General features: G+C 40.6%; 2 protein-coding genes across 4 annotated transcripts in view; one reads left to right on the top strand and one right to left on the bottom strand.

Annotated features, from left to right (window-relative positions):
* Positions 1-12,257, bottom strand: part of SELENOF (selenoprotein F) — a 55,223-nt gene extending 42,966 nt beyond the window's left edge. The window contains exons 1-2 of one of the 2 annotated variants that reach the window (XM_036073283.2): positions 11,913-12,257; positions 3,730-3,897 (exon numbers count right to left, since the gene is read on the bottom strand). In XM_036073283.2, the coding sequence (XP_035929176.1) occupies positions 3,730-3,897; positions 11,913-11,996 (252 nt within the window). In that variant the 5' untranslated portion in view covers positions 11,997-12,257. The remainder of the gene's footprint in view (positions 1-3,729; positions 3,898-11,912) is intronic. The other variant, XM_036073284.2, reaches the window with a different exon arrangement.
* Positions 12,258-12,588: 331 nt separating this feature from the next.
* HS2ST1 (heparan sulfate 2-O-sulfotransferase 1) overlaps positions 12,589-13,095 on the top strand; it is a 173,352-nt gene continuing 172,845 nt past the window's right edge. Inside the window, exon 1 of one of the 2 annotated variants that reach the window (XM_036073280.2) lies at positions 12,589-13,090. In XM_036073280.2, coding sequence (XP_035929173.1) covers positions 12,967-13,090 — 124 coding nt within the window. In that variant the 5' untranslated portion in view covers positions 12,589-12,966. The remainder of the gene's footprint in view (positions 13,091-13,095) is intronic. The other variant, XM_036073281.2, reaches the window with a different exon arrangement.

The raw sequence follows: 13,095 nt of genomic DNA, 5'->3' as shown, positions 1-13,095 counted from the left end.
TCATGGGAAAAGCTAAAAGATACAACACTCAGAAACTGGCAGTTACTATGCTGTCCCACCACAAGGAACAAGTCAGTCAGTAGTAGAAAAGAAATGGTCCCTTCCCTTCCATCTTAAGATTCTATACATTAAGCTGAAGTTACTCATGCTAACCGTATAAAATACCAACTGTATAAAAATAGCACCAAGATTTAAATATTTAAATTTAAATATTTTTTCTTTCATTACATTTTTTACATTTTTTCTTCAAATTACAAATTATTACGCTCTTTACAATTAAGCCAACATCCTAATGTTTATAAATGGTACCTAGATACATAGTTATGAGCAAAACTAGTAGTAAAATAACTTATCAAAAAATCTCATTCTAGCTAGTATTTGTGATGCTTACTAGTAGGTCCTTTATGAACAGAATGGGTGGGGGAGAATGAGACCCAGTAAAAATAATGGAGCATATATTTACAGAATAAGAGATTTCAAAGACATTTTCTGCTATTTTTTTTTTTTTAAGATTTTATTCATTTATTTGACAGAGAGAGCGAGAGAACACAAGCAGGGGAAACAGTAGAGGGAGAGGGAGAAGCAGGCCCCCTGCCAAGCAGGGAGCCTGATGCAGGGCTCGATCCCAGGACCCCGGGATCATGACCTGAGCTGAAGGCAGACAGTTAACCATCTGAGCCACCCAGGTGCTTTTTTTTTTTTTTTAAAGCAAATTTTATGCTTCTGGCTATCAAAGACTAAATTCAGTCTGTTAAATGAGTAAGCATTACTAAAAATGATTAGCCTCATCTCTGGAGAGGCCTATAAACCAAGCAAGAACCAAAATGAGTGATTCTGGTTACACTTTTTTATTATATATAAATTGCTAAAACACTCCTGTATATAATTTTCTTTTCTAAAGAATTTATATTCACGATGATTTACACACACACACACACACACACATATATATACACAGAGACATGTTTAAGTACTTTTAATGTTTTTAATGTAAGGCACTAGTCTACATATTGCAGATTTTTACTTTTATTAAACTAACCCTAAATTAAACTATGATTTCAAAATTAAGCCTTAAGCCAGGGCTGAAACAGAAAAAAATATTGTATATAATATTACATATGATCATGTACCAATAATCTAGAGAGCAGTACTGAAGTACTACTGAAGTACTGCTTCTATACCTGAATGTGGTTTGCATCTGAATGGAGGCTTGTCCGACATGCCATACTTTTGTATGTCCAGCAATATTTCTAAGTGTTCCTGACATGTTTTGGTTCCACCATTCATTGATTTTGTGCAACAGTATGCTAAGCAAATGCTTAATGAAAAGTACATTGTAGAGATGATGGGCAAGGAGTAAAGAAAAAACAATGGAGACAGCATAAAAGTTATATTAGGATACAGCCTCACTTGTACTTACAATTATTTCAGTGTATAATTAGTTAGGCATATATTAACTGGTACACTACTTGCTGATGGTTATCGCTGAACTGTTAAGTGCTGAGAAGTGTCAAGATACCACACAGAGCTCAATTAATAATTAAAACTGAACGGGAATATAATTTGAGAAGTGTGTGATTTAAGCTTGGTTCTAGTAAAAGTATAACATAAAAATGGTATGCTGGGCGCCTGGGTGGCTCAGTCGGTTAAGCGTCTGCCTTCAGCTCAGGTCATGATCCTGGAGTCCTGGGATCGAGTCCCGCATCGGGCTCCCTGCTCGGCAGGGAGCCTGCTTCTCCCTCTGACCCTCCCCCCTCTCATGTGCTCTCTCTCTCAAATAAATAAATAAAATCTTAAAAAAAAAAAAAAAAGTATGCTATGAAGGATTACTGAGAAAGGGCAATAAGTAAAAATAGCTTTTATATGCACTTGATTTACAATTTAGGAATATCTGATATCACTTAAAGGATAGAGCCTCTCAATTTACCCTAATTACAAGACGTTGCATATGATAAACATTGTTTATTATTATAAAACACCCCTTGTTATTCAATTCCTTTAAGTTTGGTGCCTTGGGAAATAATCATCGTCGGCTAAGTAGTAGTATGGACCATAGAATAACAGCATTATGACTAGAGGATGACATACAGATTCCTTTGGCAATTCGTCCCATATGAGTATCTCATAAAAAAAAATCAAAAACAAACCCCAAAAATTAAGAGGGAAGGGTCATGCTAAGCTAGTTAAGTCCTACATCTTAAATCTATTTAAAATCAAGTTTTTAAAACTTGTTTAGATATGACCTTACATGCAATGAAGACTAACTCATATGTATAGAAATCCTTTTTTTTTTTTTTTTTTTTTTTTTAAGATTTTCTTTCTTTGACAGAGACAGTGAGAGAGCACAAGCAGGGGGAGTGGCAGAGGGAGAAGCAGGCTCCCCGCTGAGCAGGAAGCCCAATACGGGGCTCGATCCTAAGACCCTGGGATCATGACCCGAGTCGAAGGCTAACGCTTAACGACTGAGCTACCCAGGCGCCCCTAGAAACCTTCTAAACATGAAAATATATCAACGATATTTGTGAACCAAGAAAATGAAAAACACAGAAGACTCTGAAGCTATTTTGGGGACAGCAGAAATTTCAGGTTCACAACTGAGAAATCAAATATTAAATTTTGGTTAAATATTAACATTTTTAAAGCTTTGCTTATTTTTCTTTTAGAACGATAAAACTATACTTGGTGTTAGAAATTAACCTTTTACTATCTATAGGGTACAATTATGGAAAGCTTTACAAACTGTAACACCTCAAAACAGAATTCAGTATGTACAAGTGAAAGAGAATATGAAAAGGAAACATAACAGAGATGCTAACTTTTTCTCCTCATTCCAAACACAGGGGACTCACTGATTCAGTTTTATTTGGCTTATATAAATGATCTTTTCAGGCCGCTTCTGAATTTTAAAAAGTGTAGGGGCTTAAAAAAGATTTAAAAATCGAGCAAGTTAACTATTAATTTGAACAATGGGACAAAACAGATTTTATTGGACAGTCAGAACTACCTATCCTTGGCTGTTTTCAGGTGTTAAAGAGGAGATTACGTGTCTATAAATATTAGTAAAAGCCATGTAAATTAACAGACCATATTCTTTGTAAACTAGATAAAAAGTTATAGTTTATTTATCACCTACAATTATGTGAAAGGTAGTAGGTACTATACTTTCTTTTTTTTTTTTTAAAGATTTTATTTATTTATTTGACAGAGAGACACAGCGAGAGAGGGAACACAAGCAGGGGGAGTGGGTGAGGGAGAAGCAGGCTCTCCACCAAGCAGGGAGCCCAATGTGGGGCTCGATCCCAGGACCCTGGGATCATGACATGAGCCGAAGGCAGACGCTTAATGACTGAGCCACCCAGGTGCCCTAGGTACTACAATTTCATCTCATATTTCATTTTAAGACTGAGTTCTTATTACAAATGAATAGAAGCATCTTCATGTGGCCAGAACTTAGGAAGACTGGAGAACTTTAGGATCCAAGCATGCTATAGTCATTTTGCAACCCCTCTGTTAAACAACCACGGTAGAATGGGGTCCTAGTATATAAACCTTAACTTTTCCTTCCTAGTTGCTTTAATTGATCTAGTGGGCCAGAAAGAAATCAGTTGACTTCTAAAACTACAAAATGTAAAAGCTAGAGACTTTATATTTAAGTTGATGAGGCAATTTAACATTTCACCTTATCTCAACTACACCAACTAATGGAAGAGAGATACTAGAAAACAATACCTTTTTTGTTTCAAATTGTGCTTCTTCCTGACAGCATCCTCTACAGTCAGGATCGAGCTGAAGCAGGTTAAACTGTCCAAGAAGATCACAAGAGCTGCAGAGCAAGTTGCTGGAGAAGCCTAACTCTCTGCAAGCCTCTGATGAAAACTCTGCCCCGAATGCAGATACCTGAAAATAAACAAAATGAGAAATAAAACACTATTACATATTTATATTGGAAAGCAATAATTCTTACATAAAATAGATTGAGGTAAGATGAATGAAATTACTTATGCAACCAATCAGAACAACCAGCAAAAGCAGGCTTTCAAAAATATCTGTTCTCTTCCCTTATCCACTCTCTCATGCATGTCTCAGTGAATATGGTATACCTTCATTTAAGGTCAATCCCTCTACCCGTGCTTTGGAGCTTACCTTCTGCCATTTCCACAGGGATTTAACTTAATTGGTAACTCAGTTCTTCAGTGTATTCAAACCTTACCGTTCTAATTGCTCTCCCCACATTCTGTCATTTCTGAATTGTTACTATAGTCTAGCTTCTGATCCTACCATTTAACTAAACTTGCCAAAAACCACTAAATGCAAAGGTATTCAAAACTGTTCTGGCTCCAGCTGTTCTTTCCATGGGCTTGTCCTCCTTCTTAAGTGCTGCTGTTTCCCATTTCTATTTCTGGCTCTGTCTTTGCTTTACATATTTTCTATAGATGACTGCATCTTTCCCAAGGCTTCAAATACCCACTTATTTAAAACTCCTGAGTCTTTTACTTAAGTTCAAACTTTCAAAGCCAACAGCCTAACTGACCTCATTTATATGTTCCAATGGCACTGCAAATTCAAAAACTCCAACAGTGAAACTTATCTTTTCTGCTTAAATCTGTTCCTCCCAATGTACCCAATATCTTAGTAAAATGGCACCATTTTCCCGGACCACTAGTTGCCCAGGTCAGTCATCCTAAATTCTACATTCTCTGCCTTCTTATAGGCAATTAATTAACAAGTTTTGACAATTCTGTTTCTTAAAGAGCTTTCAAATCATTTCTTGCCTCAGTAGCTTAAATGGTCACTGCCAGTCCTACCTTTCTTTACTTCTCCAATCCCACTCTACTTTTCAGCTGTAATGAATTCCTGGAAGAATAAAATTCCTACTCATACATTTGCTCATACTTTTCCTACATCTAAGGCTCCCTTTTCACCTTTTTAAATTTCTACTTATTTCCAAGAACACGATCAGTATCAGTCTTCCAGGAAGCCTTCTCTGGGGAGGGGGGAAAATCAGATCCTAATCTTTAGCCATAGTGCTTTTCAGATAAATAAATTTGTGCATAGTTCTAAGATAGCACCACTCATGACACTGTACTATGTAAATGTAGAGTTGTCTGATTCCCTAGTACTGTGAACTCTTGAGGGCAAGCATTAAACTATTACTACTCTGTATTTAAAGCTAGTTCTCATCTGTGCTGAACAAATGAAAACTACAGCCTCAAGTAGCGGGAATTTCAGACTGTTTGCAATTGCTTGATCGTCTAGACCAAGGGTATGCAAACTTTATGTAGAGGGCCAGAGAGTAACTGTGTTAGGCTTTGTTGGCTAAATGGTTTCTGTTGCAACTACTCAACTCAGGTATGGCAGCACGAAAGCAGCATAGACAAAAATAAATGAGTGGGTGTCTTCCAATAAAACTTCACATAAACAGGGCCAGGTGGATTTGGCCCACCAGCTGTAGTTTGTCAAACCTTCTTCTAGACAAACCAGGTAGATAAAAACACAAGTGCATTTGCCAATGTAAAAAAGGAGTGCTGGCATACTCCCAAAATGCTGATCATCCCACTGGTCTTGTGCCAGTCAACAGCTTGATTTGATACGTTACACATCTTTCATCTTATCTCAGTAATAATGTGGAATGTATGTAATATTCAAAATAGATCCCAGTGTTGTGGGAGGCACCTAAGACACGTGTTACTGTACTAGTACTTTGAGTAATTTCTTGATTAGTAAAGCGATATGCTTGATCTATTTAACAGGTTAATCTGTATTTTCCAAAGATGGCCACACCAATATGTATACATCATCCCACATGGTGTTCTTACAATGTGACTGGCAGTCCTCTCCTGAGAAGTAGGAGGCTGTTTTCCCTCCCCTTGAATCTGGGCAGGGGCTTGTGACTGATTCTGATCAACAGAGTACAAAAGAAGGGATACTATGTGGTTTTTGAGGGTAGGTCATAAAAAAGGAAACAGCCTCTGAATGGCTAGTGCTCCCACATGCTGTGTCTTTGCCGCTCTCAGAACACTAAATTTTCGAACTTTGCCACCACGCTGTAAGGTAACCTAAATTAGAGGGACAACATGGAGGGGCCCATGTAGAGAGCAACTGAAGCCCCCAGCTGACAACCACCATCAATTAGTAGACATCTGAATAAAGAACTTCATATTTCAGACTTTTCAGCTGAGACATCATGGAACACACAACTCACCCTGCTGTGACGGGTCTGAATTGCTGACCCACAGAATCTAAAAGCAAAATAATTGTTTTATACCACTAAATTTTATGGTGATCAGTTTTGCAGCCATGGTAACTAAAATAGGCAATAAAAGTGAAATCACTTTGAAACCATGACCTGCTTAACAAATTTAAGAAATTGTTATTGCCAAAGCATGTTTCAAAAAACAAAAATTTCAAATGAATGATCATGCAATCATATTATTTGATTTTATTCTGGCATTTATTGAGCACCTACTGACAGGTGGCATAAATATGCAAAACATGTGTTTTGGAGTCTGATGACATCGTGATTCAAATGCCAGCACAGAGCAACCTTACTTCTGAATTTCTGAATAGGAATAACTACCATTTATCTCACAAAGTTTTGAGGATTAAAGGAGAAAAAGTACAGGAATCATCTAATTTTTTACCCAGGACCCAGTGGGTACCTGATAGATGTTTGCATTATTCACTTTCCAGTACTCTTAAAAACCCTCAAGAGATACAAAACACTACTTATGTTTTAATTATTAGAGATGGGATAAAGGATAAGTGTGGTGGAGATACAAGGCTCACTTGAGTTTCATGAGTGAACTACTTCTTTCTAGCTCTTCTATCATTAGTTTTGCAGACTCAAGGTTTTGTGTTTTGGGGGGAGGGGGAGGGGCAGAGAGAGAGGGAGCCAGATATTTCTTAAGCAGGCTCCATCTCACAACCCTGAGATAACGACCTGAGCCGAAATCCAGAGTAGGACCCTTAACCGACTGAGCCACCCAGGTGCCCCTCAAGGGTTTGAATCTAAGGATATCAGAACATATTTTTAAGTACTTCACTAATAAATATCAAATGCTAAATAATATAGATGTTCAAAATTTTAATTTTTCCATGCATTACTCATTTATTTTTCTGGTATTATTATTTCTTTATGGATGAGGGTTGTTGGCGGAGAAACTGGATTAACCATATTGTAACAATACATTTTCAGGCAAAAGTCTGGTATAGATATACATTTTATTATACATACATGATTAGTTTTCTCTTAACTGGTCCTTAATCTCAGAAAACTCATAGGTTTCTCATGTAATTGTGAATAGATTTCAAATCTGAGACTAAACCAAATAGATGGGTTTACATACAAACCCCATGAAAATGACTACCAGAAACATTGCCATGACAGCAGGCTCTCACAAAGCACCAGATATTTCGCTAAGCACTTTACATCATTAATCCATTTAATCTTAACAACTCTATGAAATGTTTTTCTTTTTTTTTTAAGTTTTTTTAAGATTTTATTTATTTGACAGAGAGAGACACAGCGAGAGAGGGAACACAAGCAGGGGGAGTGGCAGAGGGAGAAGCAGGCTTCCTACGGAGCAAGGAGCCCAATGTGGGGCTCGATCCTAGGACCCTGGGATCATGACCTGAGCCGAAGGCAGCCGCTCAACCAACTGAGCCACCCAGGCGCCCCTATGAAATAGATTTTACCCCCATTTTACAGAGAGGGAAATAGAGGCTTAATTAGGATAGTTAAGGTAATCTAAGACAACACAGCATAACAGATGGCAGTATCAAGATTCTAATCCTGATCAGCCCTCAAAACCCTTATTATTAACTATCGTATCTCACAGAATCCTTCATGCACCATTATCATATGTACCACTAAGAATAATAACAAAAATGCTGGCAATTATAATTGTGCAGCCCACTGTAATAAGATGGATGGAGGTTAACCTTGAAGGAGGATGAGGTGTTGTGTCTCAGAATCAAAGATACACAGTATCATTCTATACTGCTTTCAGTACAGTGCCTCTTTTTTTTCCCCAAGATTTTATTTGTCAGAGAGAAAGAGAGAGAGCACAAGCAGGGGGAGCAGCAGGCAGAGGGAGAAGCAGGCTCCCTGCTGGGCAAGGAGCCCGATGTGGGACTAGATCCCAGGACCCTGGACCTGAGCCGAAGGCAGATACTTAACTGACTGGGCCACCCAGGCATCCCAGTATAATGCCTTTTTGAATGAAGAAATATTATGTATGAGCTGAATGAAGCCTTGAATGCCACTTAGTTCTGGGGTGCTCCAGAGATCAGCTCCCGTAGGCCATACTAAGATATTACTTTTCTAATGCTAAAGCATACTCAGAATGTATTTTCAGATTAAATTACTTTATATCCTCCCAGTTGTCACCTCATCAGAATGCTGAGAACTATGCATTGCTATTAACTTTAAATTAGGGCTACACAGCAGCACAGTGATAAAACTTGTCTAGTCTAAGGACTCAGAGGTGTAAATTAACAAAGTAGGAACTAAGTCCTCTATCCATCTTGGTAGCTCAACCTCAAGGTGCCAAGAAATTCTTCCCTCATTCCCTTTTTATTCATCTGTCAGGTTCCAAAGATTTGGCTTTTTTTTTTTAAACCACTGCCAACAACTTATTCCACCTGGTCTTTTTCCCCTCCTTCAGACTAACAGTGAAATGCAGTTTTCTAACTCTTTAGTGTTTTTCCAACAATCCTTCATACTACCCTTTTCTTTCTCAAGGAATTTATTGCCTTATTTTCTTAAAAACACCACCCATTACCCAAGAAAGAGACAGAAATAAATGTTCAGGAAGTGAAAATAGTTCAACAAGGATGAACTGCTCAGGACTCTATTTTTGGAGTCATTTTGTATTTGTGGGAGCGAGTGGGGTTCATCACCAATCTACACAAACTACAGATATCCTGAGGATTCTGATAGCAAGGAACAAACACAAGTGAACTAGGAGGCCATTCACACCTCTGAGAGATTTTATTTTTTAAAGATTTTAATTATTTTTTTGTGTGCATGCATGAGCATAAGCGGGGGGAGGGGCGGCACAGAGGGAGTCTGACGCAGGAGTGGATCCCAGACCCTGGGATCATGACCTGGGCCAAAGGAAGACACTTAACGGGCTGAGCCAACCAGGCACACCCCTGAGGGATTTTAGTGAACAAATACATATGAAGCACAATATATTAAAAAAAACAAAAACAAAAAACAAAATAAGGTCTCTGTATTCCCTTTAGCTACATTCTTGGCACAGGAGTGGGGGAGTGGAGGGATACAAACACAGAGGTATGGTGCTGTTAAGATTGTGGATCTGTGTAATACAGTGTAAGATATGATGATGGAATATACAAGGGAGAGAGTGTATCTGACTTTGCATATCTGGAGGTGGTATGTAAATTAAGCTTTGCATTTTATCTAAATACTTTACTTTAGGCCTGGTGAGGGAGAACATGGTATGTGAGATATGTTAAAACAAATGACCCCAATTCTTCACCTTACCTTTTGGCTCTTGCAGTAGAGGTAGTTCTGGGAATTAAGCTGGTTAAACAAATAAGTATCAGGTGAAACAGGCCTCGTTAAGGAATGTTCAGGAGAACAGACTTCACCTTAAAAGCAACAGGGAACCACTGAAGAATTTTAATAATAAAGTTCTAAAAAAGGTGACTGTTGATGCACTGTAGAGATTTGATTAGAAAGGGAGAAAATGAGATATGGAACCCAGTTTAAGGAAGCTGTTGTGGGAATTCCAGGCAAACAAAAATGGTGGCCTAAATTTAGGTACTGCCTGTGGACATAGAATTAAGTAGACTGGCTTGGAGATTTTCAAGGGTTTAATGACTAATTGGATTCAGAGAGTGAAAAAGAATTTTAAAATGACTACTTGCTGGCTTGGGCAATTGGGAAGCTGACAAAGCCAACCATTTAGGTTCTGATAGCTAGAAGAGTGAACCAGGAGGTTATTAATGCTAACGAAAGAGATGTTGGTGGCCTGAATGAGGGATTAACATGAAGTGCATGGATCTGAGAGATATTTAGGAAGTAAAATCAACAAGACTTGGTAATTGCCTGATGTGAGGTATGTTAAAAAAAAAAAAAAAAAGTCAAAGATGATACCCGACTTTTTGACTTATGTGGACGATCACGGTGGTAGATTATTTAATGGCCCTAAATTCCTTCTATCCTGGTATGTACATTTCTTTGCTGAGTTTGTCACTCCTCCTACACAGAGATGGAGTCTGTTTCTCCATCCCTGAAATCTAGGTTGGTCCTGTGATTTGCTTTGACAAAAATTGTGAGGTGGAAGTGATATCTGTGATTTTCAAGGCTAGGCTTCAGGAAGCATTGCAGCTCTTGCTCTTTAGGAGCGCTGCTCTAAGACTGTCATGAAAAGAAGTCGGGCTGGAGGATGAGAGGTCACACGGAGGAGAACCAAGTCACCCTTGCTGACAGCACCAACTAAGAATGAAGCCATCTTGGATCTTTCAGTTCAGGGGACCTACTAGCTCAATGTAGCTCCGTACATGACCCAGAGGAAATCAACAGAGGAACTGCACAGCAGACCCACAAAATTATGAGAAATTGTTATTTCAAGCCACCAAATTTTGGGGTGGTTACACAACATAGATAATTAAAGACAGAGAAATCAGGAGAAGTCAACATGAAATGTTACTCCTTATCTCTGTATGGTGGTGGACTCTAATTATCGAAGATTGGCAAAGAAAAAAAAGGAGAAAACCTCCAGTAGAAAGTTTAGAGAGGGCTCTTTCAGTAATTTCTAAAGGGCACCAAATGCCTGAATAACAGAATACTAGATACTAATTAGAGAAGTTAAAAATCCACCTTTAAGGTATGGTTGCAAAAAAACAAACAAAAAAAACCAGGCAGGAACTTCAAACTCTTTGAGGAAAGAAAAGCACGGGCTGTTTATGGATGTCTTCGGTATAGGCCCTAACTTCCTCAAATCTTGCTTAAGTCAATGAAACCAGGTCTCCTAGGAGAAAACTTTTCAGCTGGCTCAGTAATGAAAATACCTGAAGAATTAAGCTGATTAAGAAACGTGTAAAATCTCCCGCAGTGCCTAGAAAAAAAGAAGTTATTCATAAGGCAAAACATGGATCGCAAGCTTCTTAGGAGGAATCAACCAATATTAAGTTGTACATGAATGAATAGAAAAATAAGACAAAATTAGTCCTTCCCCATTCAAAGATTAAGAACGCGTCTGTTGTGTTAATGAAGAACTAATTTAAAAAGTTGGTTGACACTGCCCGATTTTAAACGAGATGAAGGCTATCATTTTAGAAAATGGATTTCAAAAAAAAATTATGCTTTAGCATAGAGTAGCTCCTTTTATTGCAACAACGTTGTTTAAAACCACAAATGGCACTGAAATGCAACCAGCAGCACGTGAATAACAGAGCTCGGAGATAAAAGAATTAGAGACCACTAACAATTGAGAGAAAAAAGTAAACAGGAAGTGTACCCCAGACCAAAGACTTGGGGGCTTTCTTCTAAGATCTAGGGAGCCTTATCACAAAGAACGGTAGTTCCTTGTATTCTGCCCGTTTAAAAACAATCTTCATTCCTTTCTAAGATTCATTGCCCCCCCCCCCGCCCAATGTGTGGTTTACAGGTTGTTTTTAGCTGGAACTCTGCAAAATGTAAGTACTACTCAAGATATTCTGAAGTTAGGAGAAAGAACCGCTAGAAATCCGGGGCGGGAAAGGAAAAGCATCAAACGAGGAATGAAGCCACGTAGCATTCCGGTCGCAGCAGTCGCTAAGGAAGCCCAGTCCTCCCAGCCTCTCCAAGTGTGGCTACCATGCAGGACCGAATGTTTCGTATTCCTCAGCGCAACATTCCCCACTCGCCCTGGGCTGCCGCGGAGATGATCTCCACTTACCGTTTGAAGTACAGCAGCCAAGAGCAATCGCAGCCCAAACGCCAGCGAGAGCAACCCACCCGGCCTAGCCGCCATCGCTACCATCTTTCGTAGGTTTCCGACTGCCCGGAGGACCCCTCAGCTAGGGGCGTCCACTCCAGAGCCTGATCCAAAACAGGATGTTAAAGGCCGTTGTCATCAAGTCTCTTACTCTGCAGAGACAGGTATTACCTAAGGGTATGTTGAAACTTAAAGGTGGTCAAATATCTTTATATTTGACATAAATATAAAGTCGCTGGGTCCTTTCGAAACCCCTATCAGGCATTTTCCTAAACTCCCCAAATCTGTGCTGCTCTGGGCTCCTTCCTTTTATTCACGACATTTCGTCCAGCCACCAAGAAGCCCCGCCTTCGCCGGTTTCAGCCCGCCTCCTTCTCCAAGTTTACCCAATCGAATGCCGCTTTGGTTGACACGCACGGCAAAGGAAACCAACCGTAACACGAACCAAGAGTGAGGCTCCGTGTTTCTTCGGTCCAATAGGCACAACTGAACGCGAGCAGAGGGTGGAGCCTCTGGTTGCCGAGCAGCGTACGTGGATGCGTGCGCGTGGGGGCGGCGGGGGATGGGCAGGGGGCGGAGGGGGATGGGCAGGGGGCGGAGCCGAGGGCGGCGCAGCCGCAGCCGCAGCGCTGGTGGAGGAGCGCGCGGCCGCGAGCAAAGGAGGGAGGGAAGGAAGGAAGAGAAGGAGGCGGGCAGGCGGGCGCGGGGGTCGGGGACTGAGGCAGTAGAGAGGCGAGAGCCCGGCAGCCGCTTCGCACTGTGTTTGCTGCGCGGGCTTTTGGAGGGGGCGGCCGTTGAGTCGGTCCAGGAGAAGCGGGCACCGGCGGCGTTGGTGCTGGCGCCTGGGGGCGGGGGAGTGGGGAGGCGAGAAGGGGGGTCGCTGCGGTGGTTCTCTCGCTGTCGCGCTCTCCTTGCCTTTCTCTCGGCTCGGTGGGCTCCCCCCGGCGTCTCACTCGCTTCCGGGGCCCCGCTCCCCGCCCCCCGCGGTATGTCTTGATCCCGAGCAGCGGGTTTCATGGGGCTCCTTAGGATTATGATGCCGCCCAAGTTGCAGCTGCTGGCGGTGGTGGCCTTCGTAGTGGGGATGCTCTTCTTGGAGAACCAAATCCAGAAATTGGAGGAGTCCCGATTGAAGCTAGGTAAG

The sequence above is a fragment of the Halichoerus grypus genome, chromosome 5 (assembly GCF_964656455.1).
Source record: "Halichoerus grypus chromosome 5, mHalGry1.hap1.1, whole genome shotgun sequence".
Classification (NCBI taxonomy): Eukaryota; Metazoa; Chordata; class Mammalia; order Carnivora; family Phocidae; genus Halichoerus; species Halichoerus grypus.
Note: the sequence above shows the minus strand (reverse complement) of the source record. Positions and strands in the feature narration are given on the sequence as shown.